Raw genomic sequence first — 16,063 nt, 5'->3', positions numbered from 1 at the left:
TTCCAGTAGACATTTAAAGATAACAAAATTCCTTTGCACACTTCGAAAAAGATTTAGTATGATTTTGGATCAGAGTGTACACTTCCCAATTCAGTCAACACAGAAATGACTGGGGATACATTATAAGTATAAACAAGAAGCTTGAGAAGCTTGAGAAGCTTAAAATCGGGCGCTTAATAATTAGCTATCTGTTTTGACTTGAAAGGCAGGGTACAGTACCGTAAAAATCACTGCAAAAACAGTCACTTAAACCTATTCAGGCCGGGGGGAAGGGGGGGGGGGGGCTTTTGAGGCCCTCGCTGACTTTTGACGCTTATAACTTTTTCAAGATTCAATCAAACGCTGCCAAACTTTGCGCGTTTATCGAAAATTTATCTCGCAATAATTTGGTAGGATTAGTTATTGTGCCAGTAACTTGAAATCACCATGGCAACGTCATTTTGACAGGCTTGTTTTCCCAAATTTGAATTTTTCGTGTTTCTATTTAATAATGAAAATCTGGAATGTTTTCAAGATTGCATTATTACTTAATGACATAAATGGTCTCAATTTATAAAAATATATTTCGCACAATACAAATAAACGATTGAACTAGACGTCTAGAAAATATAAATTTGTAACACTTAGCAAAGTGCAGCCTTTTAATAAAGGCGGGGTTTTACCTGAAGACCAAGTTTTCCAACGCTTTAGGTGGCTGACGCATTTCAGTATTTTCCAGTCCTTACACTTTAATGGAACAGTATACAACTCCTAATCAGGTACTATTGTCAAGAAAATGATCACAACTTATTGACCAATGATTAGGTATTTGTTTCATACCATTACTGTAATAGAAACTGGTGAAGAATAGTAGTACTGACCCAAAGTATAAGGGCTGGAAAACACTGAAAACCATTTCAGCCGCGTTTCAAGGAATCCAAAAAAGCTTTACTTATCCCATATATATTTGTTTTGCAGTATTTTGTTAATTTTTGAACGATTTTGGGGGATGTCTGGGAGGCGATAGTTTTTCTCAAAGGATTAGTAAAATCTAGACAAATAAGAAAAATTGAAGATTTAATGTGATTTTAAAATTTGAATTTGAAGTTAAAAATTGGTGGACGGACACCAAACAGTCTCCTGACAACCCGGAGTGCTCTTGCGAGGGGGTCAACTGTTTGAAGGTGTTTCCATTCTTTTCTTCAATCCCTTCTTTAAATCTCTTAAAGTTCCATTCAAATTCAGGTAGAACCCCATCTTAATTTTTGTTCTTGTGAGAAAACAACAGAAGTCAAAGGTTGCGTGATATAACCAAGCATGGATTTTAATTCTCCCTCCCTTTCCATCTCCTTAGCCTTTCACCCCCACCTGTCCCTCCCTTTCTACTCTCATTCAATTTAATGTTTGTTTAAATTTCCTAACCAATTAAGTATCGTACTAATCTGTGCCAAGCAATCAGATAATATCAGAAATTTGCCTTAATTTTGATCTCCCATTCCAAGACCTTGGAGTATAAACCGCTAATAAAACAAAACACACTGATAATAATTCTCTGAGGTTATACACCTTGCAGTATTAACGTACTAACAAACTTGATAACAAGCCCCATGTCGTACTAAGGATTTTTACTGATCAACATAGAAAATGAGTTCACAATGGTTTGTTCCCAAAACGTTTTTTACTGTACAGAGGGTCTGTTTATTGACCTGTAACTTGTATACCGTATTGAAAAATTCAGAACGAACCGACTTCTGCCCGCTACCATACAGCCGTTTACTGGCAGTCTTTGAAAATCCTGAATTTCGTCAAAATGAACCAAAATAAAGTTTTAACATTTCCTTTATCAATATGGTTCTTATCTTTTTATTCAATTCTATAAACTGCTTTTATGCAGTACTGTCCACAAAGATCTCAATTTCCTCAAAGTTTCGGGACAAATGGATACAAAATATTTCGTGCAGAATGTAATTTGATTAAGCGAATGTTTTCACGTCTATAAATACTTCAAGCAGTGAATGAAAAACCGTTTTGTTTTCATCGATGAGAACCACTTTCAAATAGTTATGCATAAAAAATAACAATCAGATCAGAATACAATAATTATTAATGTAAGGTCTGACGCTATTATGTCTCGGCAGAGATACTTCTTTTTGCAAGTTCAAATGTCTGCAAATTTCGTGTGAAATGTAATTCGATTTCATTGTCTTGTTTACAAACTCATTCTCAAGAAAGTTGTATTTTCGTGAATAAAACCAATTGGCCTGTTTTGTTTTCCTGATCATGTTTGTCTGTGATTTTTACCAAACATGTGGTCTTTTTTTCGGAACTTTAAGTTGTACAAAAATTCCTATTTTAAAAACACAGATGTCACTTCCGGAATTTCTAATCTAAAATTCAATTGGTATTTAATTATAATTATTCGAAGTTTTCATTTTCAAGTCATCTTTTTATTCGATAGCTTTACTGATCTCGTAAAAAATTCATTCAAGTTCACACCAATACTGTACACTGCCAATGTTTTGCTGATGTCTTGAGAAGTGTCTTACTAACGTCACTAGTCAAATCTAAAATATATCCAAACCAAGTTGTGCAAACATTCTAATCTTTGTGACAGGCGACTTTGACGCCCAACTGTGCGGAAATGAAAATCGACATACTTCTTGCTAAATATATGAAAAATAGTTTTAAAGTGGAGTCCGCCTCAAAAAAATGTACCGCCAGATCACACTGCTATTTGTAGAAACCTTCAAAACGTCTAGTTTCAAAAGTTTCCCACAAAAACATTGCGTGACATCAATGACGTTACCCCTTTTATTTACAAAAATAGCTTCAACTTGTCAAAGCAACTACAGTTTCACAATGGTGATTATTAGTACTTTACCCCTTAAGCTTTTTCCTCTGTCCTCCCGCCGAAGCAAAGAAGAGAACCAGATTGCAGATTAGCCCAAAAGTCGACCCAGTATTCCTACAACGATTTACTGTCAAAACTGAAATGGAACCGATTGGTCCAGGCTATCCCCGTAATTTTTAGCCGACAGGAGACTATCGTCTAGGACGACCAAAGGGTAAACTATAAATCGGCCACGCCCGATTAACAAAACATGCCGTTATGACGCCGGAAATCCAGCTCACGCATACTATACCCCGTGACTCACGCAAACCTCAGACTTACGTGCTACTACAGTCATTCCTTTCTAAACATTTTTTTTTTGACCACCACCGTACCTTTCTACCCAAAAAACTCATGAAACCGCCCGGTTTTAACCTGTTTTAACCTTTCAAAAATTAGAGCGTTCGAAACTAAATAAGATCCGTAATCACAAACAACATACAGCCGTTTACCAGCACTCTTTAAAACTCCTGAAACCCTTCAAAATCAGGCAAAATAAATCTTTGAAATAACCTTTATCAATGTTTCTTATTTTTTATTCAGTTCTATAAAATGCCTTTCATACGCTACTGTCAAACAAAAATTTCAATTTCCTCAAAGTTTCAAGACAAAAGAATAACAAATATTTCGTGCACAATGTAATTTGATTAAGCCAATATTATCACGTCTAAAAATACTTCAAGCAATTCAGTGAAAACCCGTTTTTTTTTTCGTATCAACGAAAACCACTTTCGAATAATCAATACATGAAAATAACAATAAGATCAAAAGGAAGAAAGGAACCTTTCTAATTATTTGAAGACTTTCAAAGCCGTGATATTATGCATTCAATCCGCGATAAAATTTAATTACAACAAAATCCAAGTTCTCATTTTGAAGTCCATTTTTTTCAGTTGATACCTTTATCCAACTTGTGAAAAATTCCATTCAAGTTCCTATTAATACTGTACATTCCCAATGTTTTGCTCAGGTCTTCAGAAGCGTCTTACTAACCAAATCTAAAATAATTCCAAAACATGCTGTACAAACATTCTACTCTTTGTGACAAACGACTTGACGACCAATTGTTCAGAAATGAAAATCGACACAGTTCTTGCTAAATAAAAAAAAAGTTTTACGGCGGAGTCAGGCTCAAAAAATATACCGCAAGATCACACCCCCATTCATAGTCAGAAACCAGCAAACCATCTAGTTTGCTAAAAAAAAACACTGCGTGACATCAATGACGTTACCTTTTTCATTTACAAAAATAACTTTAACTTGTCAAAGTAAGTGCAATTTCACAATGGTGAATATCAGTACAGTATGGGGCCCAGTTCTCGGCCGGGTCCAGTTCTCGGCCACTTTGTGTTTAACGCGTTTTTTCACACTCCAGTTGAATTAAAAGAAAAAGGTATTTCCTTCAAACGATAGACTGATTCATGTGCTTTAAGTATCTTGAGTTTGATCGTTCAATTCGATATAGAAAGCTCACACGTCGAGTTTACGCGGAGGTAGGTGAATTTGCATTTCCGAAAAATTTGTTTGTTTACGGCTCCTTAAAATTCATGGATGTAGTTAAATTCGTATTTTATCCAAAAGCCCCCACCATACGAGCTAATTTTTGGCATGTGAAACGTAGAATAATTCAGCTTTCTGCTTTAGTTAACTTTTCGTTGAACCGTTGTATTTTTTGGTCTTAATTTACTTCGAAAGTTTTTCTTGCGACGTTTGCGTATTTGCCAGTTCTCGGCCACCCTGCTCGCTATCACAGCTTAGCGCTTGGTTTTTAATATAATTTCATCTGCTGCTGCCAGAATGAAAGAAATAAATGTTTTAAAAATAAAGTTCAATCTTATCTCTAAGTTTTGAGCTGACTCTTGTCTTGTCTATTATTTCTACAACACCTAAATCTTTCAAGACCTTTTCACTGCAAAATAAACCATCTAAATGCACGGGTCACACAATGCGTTGCTAGAACCTGCACATAGGCAACTAGGCGCGTTAAAATCCTTCTTTTCTAAAGTAAAACAAAGCCTCATAAAAATAATTTGGGATCGATATAACATAAATAGGTTTACAGAGTGATTTTATGACTGTGAAAATTAATTGAGCATTTTTTTTACAGATAATTACGCACAAGCTTTTTAGTGGCCGAGAACTGGGCCAAGGTGGCCGAGAACTGGGCCCACAAATGGAGCTTTTATTTTTATTATTGCTCGGGCAAATTAATTTTTGACCGGTCGATAGCTTTACACCAAAAAGCTGAATAATGTAGCTAGCTCTGGGAGAAATTTCAAGTTCCTGCGGTTCTTCTGAGGTAAGAAATACAAGTTTACGTCAAAAGTGGCCGAGAACTGGGCCCCATACTGTACTTTGCCCCGTAAGCCTTTTTCTCTGTCCTTCCGCCGAAGCAAAAAAACACAACCTGATTACACATTAACCCAAAAGTCGACCAAGTGTTCCTGCAACGATTTCCTGTCAAAACTAAAATGAAAACCATTGCGGTATGCGTCACCCGTAGCGGTTTTGTAACAACCCCAAGCTATCCCCGTCTTTTTGGCCGCGCCAGGAGACTATGCTCTAGGACGACCAAAGGGTAAACTATAAATCGGCCACGCCCGATTAATAAGGGAAACTTTTTTTCAGAGAAATCCGATAAATATATCAAACATTATATATCGACGTTCCAAAAACGTTTTTAAAAACGTTTGTAAGCGTATTCACAGCTTATCGCTGACTACCGGCTGATAGCTGATCTATTAACACCGTTAAAATGCGGTTTGAATTTTTTAAAATTCCTCGAAGTCAAGTGCCCAAGTTACAGTTCCTGGGGTGGTAATTTTTAAACTTATTTGTTTTTCATCTTGGTAATATCCTTGCTCACGTCACTCCAATGTGGAGTTCCAGTATTTCATAGAAGCAGGCCGGTGTTTATAAATAGTGATTATACATTTTGTTCATTCATTCGATATGTTCTCCAACAACCGTCTTAAAAAGTGTATAAAACCTTAACAAAATTACAACAAGACATCCTTCAAGACATCTATTCTTCTAAACTATTTTTGTGACGATTTCGTCAAGAATGATAAACCATTTTCCTACATAGGCCCTATGTATGATAACGTCAGTCAAAATTCACCACAAAGCCTCATTTACATGAGTTATTCTCAACCCTCTGCAACCTTCGTGCAGTTTTCACGTGGGTATTCTTTTAACCTTTGCTGCTTTGGACATTTTTCCTTGATAAAATTTACAAGTTTTCAGTTCGAAAGCGAGGCTTGATGGAGTTACTAGCCAGTCTGACGTAAACATGCATAAGGGCTATTAAAGGAGCTCAGTCACGGACAACTCATCTTGAAAAAACTGGCAAGTTTTTTCAAGTTTGTCAGTAGTAATCCGTCTTAATCTTAGTCAGTCAAAACCATCCTTGGTTATTTTCGCGTTTTGTTTACTCCTTTGTTGTTTTCCTACATTACACAACTATTATTTTGAGGTTTCCTTGAATTTGGAAGTAATCAGAAAAATGACTTAAAATATCATGACAATGCTCCTTTAAGATGCTATTTTGCTAGCTTGCGAGGATACTCATGCTTGGGTCAGACGCGCAAGAGAACGAATCGGCAAACAAACCCAGCTCTGTTCCCAAACGTGAGCCTATTCGCAGGCTACTATTTTGCAAAACATTTCCATTATGTAAGTTGCTAAAGAAAACTCGTTCTAAAAATAAATTTGAAACTTACACGTAATTTGATCATAATAATGTAGCCTGCGTAGCAGGCGTCTGTGTAGTTTGTAGTTTCTAGCGCGCGTATGGGAGAAACGCGAAAGGCGCGAGAGGCGGCCTTCTCGCGATCGCGCACTCTTTTACGCGCGCTAAAAACTACACAGACGCCTGCTACACAGGCTAATAATAATGTAACTATGACATGCCATTAAACTGGTTCTTCAAATTCCTCAATAATCTCTTCAATATTTGGTCTCGCCCCAGGCTCTGTATCCACACATCTCCGTATAAGGGCTCGAAGCTGACGGGTTGTAACCATTGCAATTTGTTGATCACGCCTTTCAGGATCTGGCAATTCCCGGATGCACATTTCACAGAGGAGAACGCCAAAGCTGTACACGTCGACCTAAAGACAGCAACAGTTTGAAACAAAGTTACAGTACAGTCGAACCTCTTTAATATGAACACCAAAGGGACAGGGAAGAGTGTCAATATTTCAGAGGTGTCCGTATTACAAAAGTAGAGTTCATATAAATTTTTCTCACTTTCAAACCAGGTGAACTGTCAGTAATAGGGAGGTTTTCGTATGGAGAGGTCGGACTGTAGATTTCTCACGGTCTTCCAGCCGAAGTCCCACGGCACCTATTGTGTAAGCGATCTATTCAAATAACTGTACATGTAACGATACAGAGAAAAAAGATGCGACTTGGAGCAAGACTTAAGGAGGTTTTGTGTAAACGAAACTTCGACAGACAAACTGATGGAATAAACCTTAGACCGGTTTTCACATGAGTGCCAAAAGTAATTCGCATTCACCTTGGTTTTGCATTACTACGCTTAATGATTATGATTGGTTTAAAAAACTCGCGCCACTTTCTTAGCCAATCGGAAGTAAAACCAAAGCCAATCGTGTCTGGTTCGCAAACGTTTTCGCACGCCTCACACCGGCTACATGTACATGTATTAACTTGGAGTTTTGATTGGTCCAATTGGAATGTCTGTGTCCTTTGTGATTGGCCACAGTGATTTCTGGTTGTGTTAGTTTTACAGAACTTGATTAAAAAACGCTCTAAAATAAGACATCACTAACCTTGAATGTTTGATTTGAAGTAAGTGCTTCAGGAGCAATGTAAATCATAGCTCCAGCGGCACATGTCATGGTCTGTTGCATGAAATTAGCAGTACCATAATCTGACACTTTGCCTCTCCATTGGTCACCCTGTCGCCATAGCAACACGTTAGCACTACTGATGTCTCGGTGAATAATGGGTGGCGTCTTGTGATGAAGGTAGCTTAACGCTCTAGCCACGTCAAGAGAAATAATGGAGACTTCTGTCGCAGAGAGAGGTCGCTGCTCTAGCAATGCTCGTAAACTTGATTCCATGAGCTCTGTTACAAACAAAGGGCTTCCCTCATCATTTGTTGCTCCAATGAATTGCAACAAACAAGGATGGCGGCACCTTGAAGCAATGTCCATTTCTCGTTCAAACAAAATCCGGTTGTGAGGAGAAAGAATCAACTCGTGGATTTGTTTCACGGCTACAGCACAGCCACAATACCTGCCCTCAACAACACTTCCCCAGCCTCCCCTACCAAGGAGTTTATCTGTCAGCTTAATTTGATCACGGGAAATGGCCCAGTCAGGGGTCTGTTGGCGTTGTTGTTCAGTAAGTGCTTGCTGAGCTGTGGACAGAGTTATCTCCAGTTCATCCACTTCCTGGTCTTTTGCTCTTAGTTGTCCTTCTAGTGTAGTAACTTGTTGCTGCAAATTTCTAGACTCGTCTTCCTTTTGTCTAAGCTGTCCTTGTAAAGAAGTCAACTGTTGTTCCATCTCCCCTAGTTGTCTTTGTGAAGTCTCTTCGTGTTCATTTCTCTCACTCAGCTGTTGTTCTATCTCCCTCAATTGTCTTTCCGAGTTTTCTTCTTCTTGCTCCTTCTCCCTCAGCTGTCCTTGCAAGTTCGCCTCTTCTAACTCTTTTTCTCGCAAATGTTCTTGACAATCACTCAACTGTTGCTCCAGTTCCCTCAGTTGTCTTTGTAAAGTCTCTGCCTGTTCGTCTCTCTCCCTCAACTGTCTTTGTGAGTTTTCTTCTTTTTGGTCTTTTTCCCCCAATTGTCTTTGCAAATTTGCCAACTGCCGTTTCCTTGCCCTCGATAGTCTTTCTGAGATTTCTAGTTGATGCTCTTTCTCCCTCAGCTGCTCACAGAAGCCGTTCATCTCTGGTAGCCTTTCACCAATTTGTAACTCTTTTTCTCTCAACTGTTGTTGACAATTAGCAAGCTGTTGACTCATCTCCCTCAACTGCCTTTGTAAGGAGTCGTGATGTTCGTTTTCTCTTTGGTGTTCGGGTGAACTAATTTCTCCGGACTGATTTAGTGCTACAAAAAAAAAGGAATTTGTCAGCATTCAACACAAGTTTCAGATTGTAGTTTGAATTTAGTCTCAAACAACAATCTTCCTGGGGAAGAGTCTCAAACTAGAATATAGTCTCAAACTACAATCTTTTTTAGGTGTTCCTGCGGGCCCAACTGCATGGTCTCAAAGCGGGAAAGGCCATAGGTTTAGAATGATAACGTGGAATGACACGGCAGACATTGAACCAGGTCTTTGAATATCATCACAAACGGCTCGCTACAGTCCTCATGTCTGGAAAGCTGCTCGATTTAATCATTTGTTCAAGAAAAGAAAGACTGAGGATGTGGCAATGTAGTCAACTACCCCAGCCATGCAGTCACCCAGTGGCAGATCCAAACCTTGAACTAAGGGCGGGCCCCCTTTATATACATCCAAAAGATTTAAAGCAGGGGAAGTCATTAAAAATGTGTTTAACCAAAAAACAAGGAGGGGCCCAGACCCCTCCCCCAGATCCGCCACTGTCACCCCTCCCCTCAATCAAGAACATTTAAGGGGTACTTTACTTGATGTTCTGTCATCATTTCCTCCGTGAACATCATCCTGTTTCTTTGATGTTTCCTTTTTTACAGCCTGTTTAGAGTTTCCATCAAAATCTTCCTCTTTTATAACACTTTCTGGTGCAACAAACATAGCAAAATCTCTGTCACAATCAAAGAGTTGTCTTCCATTCCATTTTCCAGTTCCATCTCCAACCCTTTCATCCTAGTAAAAAAAAGTACACTCAGTTCACTCAGTGCTTAACAGTGGAACCACAATATGATGAAGGACCAAGGGACTGGCAACATAATTATGTTTAAGAAAGTAATATAAAATCACTTGAATGAAAGTTGTGAATATTTTTTTGCTGGCTTTTCTGTTATGAATCATTTCATATACATTACATCATAATTACATGTAAATGTATGTTCCCTATAACAAAGTGGTGTTCAATCTGGGGGATTCCCAATAGTGGACTATACAAGGAAGCTACACCCAAAAAGGAACCTTTTTAAGGTTGTAGGCACAAAAAAGGATAAGGATTTCACAAGTTAAAGTATACAAAAGAGCAACTTGAAGAAAAACCTGTTATAAGTTTGTAGTACAAAAGGGCCGTTCATAGTCAATACTGCTGAAATATTGCACAGTTTGAGAGTGGGAAGTGTACCTTCCCACACTTAGCTGCAACAAAAAACTTGCAGCATGTTACACAAATTAATGATTGATAAAACAAGTCTTGCTGATTTGCTTTTAAATCAAGTATTCAACTAGACAAGTAGTTCATTTGAATAAAACCTGAAGGTGTTTACACATGAGGGAACATGTAGCAGGGAAATATAGCAGGGACAAAATCCCAATATCAAGTGTGCAAAGAAAGTCCCGTCTGATAGCCTGTGGGTAGTGGGTTTTTTCTGTTGGGGTTTTCAATTTTGTATCCCATCACTGTCCTAAGTCCAAATCTGGAATTTTAAGTTGGTGTATATGAAGTACATTATGTAAGGACGCAGGGAAATGCCTTTGAGCTAGCACAAAATGGTTCTAACTTGCACAAAGGGCCCGTGGGGGGGGGGGGGGGGAACTACCATATGAAAGGCACGGGGATGCTCGTTGTTGCTCTTAGGGGTATAAATTTCGGTTGGGTCTTGTTTAGGGTGTTCTGGACAAAATGGCAATATTTTTAGCCATTAGGGTCTCGTTTAGGGTATGTTACATACAAAGAAATATACAAATAATTCTCTTTTCAGAAGTTTGGTTTCTTTTAGGGGTCTAACATAGCTTCAGCCACACCCAGATTGGTTTCTTTTAGGGGTATTTCCAAAATTTCGGACAAGCATCCCCGTTCCTTTAATATGGGAGCCCCCCCCCCCCCCCGGGACAAAGAGCTAGCTGGAAAATCCATTTTCTTTGCACCCTGAAGTGCTGATAATATTAAGATTGCATTAATTTTGTGCAACACAATGTTTGCAGCAATTTTGTCCTCACAACAAGTTGCATGGAGTTTAACTTGTTGAATTCAAAATGTCACATCTTATCTAGTCTTTGTTTATTACCTTCCCTTGATGTACACTTTTAAACACACTAGAAAAGATAAGTAAAGTCTGCATATCAGCCTAGTGGCCCATCAGCAAGCATATCCTGGTTTCTGTAGCATGAAGTGACTAAGGGTGTTACTCTACTCCCACTCTGGATGAGATATGCTTGTCCATTGCAGGGTTACCCCCAGCAGTAAATATGTAGGCACAAAAAGAGTAACTAGAACACAACACAATGACCCCTGCCAGGGCTCAAACCCAGACCGCTCAATCCAGAGTCCTGCACGCTAACTGTTAGGCCATCACACCTCCCCTAGAAAAGATATGCATATTAAAATTTTTAAATTAAGAAAATGATACTGACATTGTGATGTCAAGATTTCGACCCTTCCTGACATTTTTCATGTCAAAACGATTTTCACCCGCCAAGCTGGATGTAGAAATGGTCAATACAGTTGAATCCTGATAACTCAAACCCAGTAACTCAAACTCCCGCTAACTCAAACCTTTTTCATTTTCCCTTCTGGTCATTATCTTACTAATTTCTGATTTCCCTTAAAGGTTTGAGCTATCGGGACTCGACTGTACTTTAAAAAAATGCAAAAATGCAAAATAATTTCTCTCACATGATAAAATAGCTTACCATTTCCAGACCTACAACTGTTCTCATCTTGCCACTTGCATCTTTCTCCTGGCCAATATAACGTACAGTTCCCCTTTTCCAGCTTTGTGCTGGATAATCCCCAATAAAAGTGACAACTCTTTGACCAACTTCAAATATTACACTGTCAATTCCATTCTTAGATGACTTTTGTTCATGTTTCCCTTTTAGAAAAGATGGCATAACCATATCCTTTAGTCTTGACTTAATGTTAGCCTGAGAGTTTTTATTCCTTTTTGGAGAACTAGGAGGAGAATCTGTGCCAGGATCTTCTCGCAGTTTTAATTTGTCAAATCCAACAAAAACACCAGAGCTTTTATTTCTTTTTGGAGAACTAGAAGGAGAATCTGTGCCAGGATCTTCTCGCGGTTTTAATTTGTCAAGTCCAACAAAAACACCAGAGTCTGGTGGACAGGTAAAGTACCACTTGCCTTTGAATGTCCCACCAGTTGTTCCTTGGCCTGGATTTCTCTAGAAACAATGTAAACAAAATGTACATAAGCTTTTATCGTATTTGTGTTCAACACACTTAATAATAACAATTCTACCACCAGCCAACTAACAATTTTTGTGGAAAGACAAATTACATGTATAGAGGTAAAAACATTATCTTCATTGCAGTGTAAATGCCAATTTTTAGTTTCTTTTAAATATATCATAATATTATCAGCCAATACACATAATCTACAATCAGGGTTCGAACACATTTTCAGGCCAAAAATTCAAGGACTTTGCAAGGACTTTCCAGGACCTTTTTTGGAAATTTCAAGGACTTTTTTTATGAAATTTACCTCCAACCAACGATTTCCAGTCTGTCATGCCGTTGATGTGCTTGCTCTGAAGAACTAAAAAAATCGCTTAATTTGGCAGTCTTCTCATTGCCTTTTGGCAGTCTTCTCATTGCCTTTTGACGTTCAATAAAAAAAGCAAGGACTTTCAAGGACCGAAAACCAATTTCAAGTACTTTCAAGGCCTTAAAATCGAACTCCTGAAATTCAAGAGTTTTCAAGGGTTTTCAAGGCATGTACGAACCCTGTACAATGTACACACAATGCCTACATGTGGCTAAGATATCAAAGTTGCTATAAGCCACTGAACTTGGAAAATTAATAAGAAAACAAGAATCAGTAACGGCAAGCTGACAAATAGAGATTAGCCAGAACAAATCATGTTAAACTTTCCACACATCAGTTCACTTCACTCAGTTCAATACATCAAAAAAGAAAAGAAAAAAAGAATCGCTTCAACACTTTGGCGAAAGTTTGCCAAGACTTTTTTCCTTTTTACCTCATGGTAATGAGGTTGAGTTAGCATTCTCAAAGTCAAGTGTCTCACTCACTCACTCCATTCTGATATTAAACCGCAATTAATTTATGCATTAAACGGTAAATGTGCTGACAGAAAAGTTCTTTAAAACCCCATTCAGCACATGGTATCAATCAAAAACAAATTATTCTCCAACCTTGTTCCCAGGGTCTCTCTCTTCCAGGGAACAAGGTTGATTATTCATAAGTCAAAAGAGGATCAGTTACACCATAGTTATGGTTACACTTATCCTCCGCTGGTGATAAGAGAATAGAATTCGCTCTACAAAGCCTCGGAACATAAGGGACCGGTCATTATTTATGTAGAGGGGGGGGGGGGGAAATATGTTGGAAAGATCAAAATTTCTGTAAGGCCCCCCTCCAGGCCATGTAAGTAGCAAGTGACCCCCCCTTCTTTATTCAATATTTACGTGATGACCCCTCCCCCCCGACCTCATATCTCCCTTTATATGCCTCAAGTAATTTATTATTAAATGCATGTTACATACAATCTTAATTGCACACTTGTTCTAATGCAAAAAGGCTGGATCAACACTTAGTCAACCAAGGCTTCTTTGCTATGGATACTTGTCCAGCAATACGGCAAATTTTTGGATGAGTTATGTGTATAGTAAACATACCTAATTATTAACTCCTTAACTTTGGAAAAGTGGTAGTTTTTACAAATTATGCTCTCATGGTGAACACAAATGTAATATCCATGCAAAATATAATTCCTTTCCAATGATTTTCCTAAAGTTGTAAAGGGATAACTTTGAATTCTTGTTGTCATAAATATCATGTTTTATTACTTCTTGGGCTATTGCAGTGATAATCATTTTGTAAAAAGAAAATAATTTCAGTCAAACCAGATATTAAAGCAGATTATAAAGGTCTGGTTTCTTTATTAACTAAAATTAATTTTAAGATAACAATGGAGTTTAGAGTGAAAACAGTATTTCTGTAAAATACAAATCACTAAAGTTGTACATAATAGTGGAGTTTAAACAAAAGAAAACAATAGAAATAGCATAAAATTGTACAATTTAGCATCTCACTGTTTCACATATGGTGTTTGCACTGTTCTATTTAACTGTTTTACCCACCTCAAACTGCTTATCCCCCCCTAAACTTCTTAAAAAAATTTTTAGCCCCCCCCCCTCTTGCCACTCTGAAATAGCCTTGACCCCCCCTTCTTTTTTTCCCTCCCCCCCTCTACATAAATAATGACCGGTCCCTAAGCTATCAATGACCCATTCACATAAGAAAACATTCGAAGGCAAATGAAGTGAGACTGTGACATTACTGATAGTAGCTATTAGCTACATACAGCTACGCTTGCCATGTGATGTGTTTTTTAGTAAACATGACATCCGTGGAACACGCTTTTGTTTCACGTCACATCGTCTCATTTCACGCCATCCGTTTTCATCTTTTTTTCCAACGCATCTTTTTTTGAAAAAGTAGCTTTTTGACAAGTGCTCACTTCTCGCAAGGTTACATTTTGTCAATGCTTGTGCTCGCAAAGAAAAACGAAGTGTTCACATGCTAGCCAAGACCTTTCAATACCCCACCTATTCAAGACGGAAAACCGTCTTGAATGGGTTTTCCGTCTAAACAAGACGGAAAAGCTGGTCACGCAAGATATGCTGAGTTAAAAAGAAATTTATTTTGAAAGATGGGATGAAAACAGTTCAACGTACTCACCTAAATCGAGAGTCTGAAATCTTTAAACTGCGATTGATCAAAAGCTAGTATATCTGCAGCCGGATACTGTGTTGCAAAGAAAAAATGACAAGCTTATCTGCTGCAATAGTGTTTAATCTAAGAATTTTATTTTTAAATGGACAGCTTTTTTATGACGCAGTCAGATTTTATTTTCCAGGATAAGTATTATTGTTAGGCATTATTGTTATTATCAATCGGAGTTACTGGAAAATTGAAGATTTGCTGTAGCCTGTGGGCAATTCACAAATGCATTGTGACCTGTGACCAGCGAGCTTCCTGTTTATTTCGAAAATGATCAATTTCAAACTGCAATTTTTAAAGCTTTGAACGAGGTCTGCGTAGAAGTCAAGGTGCACTTGTTCACTAGTAGTTTCTGTCACTTGCTCCGTGCGCTTGGGGAGGAATTGAACCCTCTTTGCAAACTTTCCTCCGAAATCTCTGACATCCTGTTTGCACAGGAAAACAAAGAAAGACTGTCTGCATGACCGCAAAACAAAAGCGCGTTAGAGAGCATAGGAACAAGCTTTTGGGTGCCGTTGAGCAGACGGACTATATCAAAGATTTTGTGACACGTCTGGTTACAACACAGGCTATACTCTTAGCTGCAAGTCCCCCATCAAGGCCAAATACGGGAGTGCATGTACCCACACCCCTCCCCTGGGGGATATCATTGAACAAGCAACTGTACTTACAATCAGTTCAACTCCAAACATTGTTCCAGAAAGAGTCGGTAATTCACCCTTGTATCGAACGACACCAGGTAAATCCCTTGAAATCCTTCCACCTGTTACTGAAACATGAACCTGATTTCCTTCTGTCAGTCGTCGCCCAAACGCCAGCCTTTTTCTGTCGATAAACGTTTGATATCTCAGTTGAGAGGGAGAGATCGCCAAAAGCAAGTTTACATCTTCGTCTGAAAGTCGAAATAAATCCTCCGTAGAACATTCCAGGCGCAGTGATTTCAGCTTATGATCAATTCCAACAAGGGCAATTCTAGTTGAATCTTCTGGTTGTTCGTCATCAGGAAGAGCCTCCAATAACTCGCCTCGCTGTACTTGTGTTGGTGTGGACTTCGTAGAATAGATTGGAAGCAAGAGATTTCTCTCAAGAACCCGTCCCATTCGATCATGAAGTAAAATATATTTTTTCTTCGGCGCTTCCATACCGCACTGTAGTCAAAGTAACAACTACTTCCTCTTCTGTAAAGCACAATAATTTTAAACAAGGATTGACAATGCATGCTTGAAAACACGACCACTGTCGCGCTCCACCGCTCATTCATTTCGTGCACCATTTTGTGTCCCAAACGTCTCGCATCCACGAGCAATGACGTATCACCAAGGGACATGGGGACGGAGCGAGGATGGGGT

At 38.5% G+C, this 16,063-nt stretch overlaps 1 protein-coding gene across 1 annotated transcript; it reads right to left on the bottom strand.

The window, feature by feature from the left end:
- Nucleotides 1-5,478: 5,478 nt before the first annotated feature.
- On the bottom strand, nucleotides 5,479-15,974 carry LOC144651433 (uncharacterized). Its single transcript, XM_078511368.1, has 5 exons — nucleotides 15,386-15,974; nucleotides 11,644-12,132; nucleotides 9,495-9,693; nucleotides 7,666-8,954; nucleotides 5,479-6,981 (listed from the first exon to the last, which is right to left on the bottom strand). Exons 1-5 carry the CDS (start codon nucleotides 15,854-15,856, stop codon nucleotides 6,784-6,786), a joined length of 2,646 nt encoding a protein of 881 aa, XP_078367494.1. The 5' UTR covers nucleotides 15,857-15,974; the 3' UTR covers nucleotides 5,479-6,783.
- Between the last annotated feature and the right edge of the window lie 89 nt (nucleotides 15,975-16,063).

This window comes from Oculina patagonica, chromosome 4 (genome assembly GCF_052425735.1).
Source record: "Oculina patagonica isolate OP01 chromosome 4, crgOcupat, whole genome shotgun sequence".
Taxonomy (NCBI): domain Eukaryota; kingdom Metazoa; phylum Cnidaria; class Anthozoa; order Scleractinia; family Oculinidae; genus Oculina; species Oculina patagonica.
The sequence above is the reverse complement of the archived record's forward strand: the minus strand, read 5'-3'. Positions and strand labels throughout refer to the sequence as shown.

Bases quoted from the DNA above. Each gene is read 5' to 3' on its own strand.
- LOC144651433 (XM_078511368.1), bottom strand. From the start codon at position 15,856: ATGGAAGCGCCGAAGAAAAAATATATTTTACTTCATGATCGAATGGGA. The intron at 12,133-15,385 runs GTAAGTACAGTT...CATTGTTTCTAG, and splicing joins TGTTTGGAGTTGAACTGATT to AGAAATCCAGGCCAAGGAAC. The intron at 6,982-7,665 runs GTTAGTGATGTC...TGCTGTCTTTAG, and splicing joins CTTCAAATCAAACATTCAAG to GTCGACGTGTACAGCTTTGG.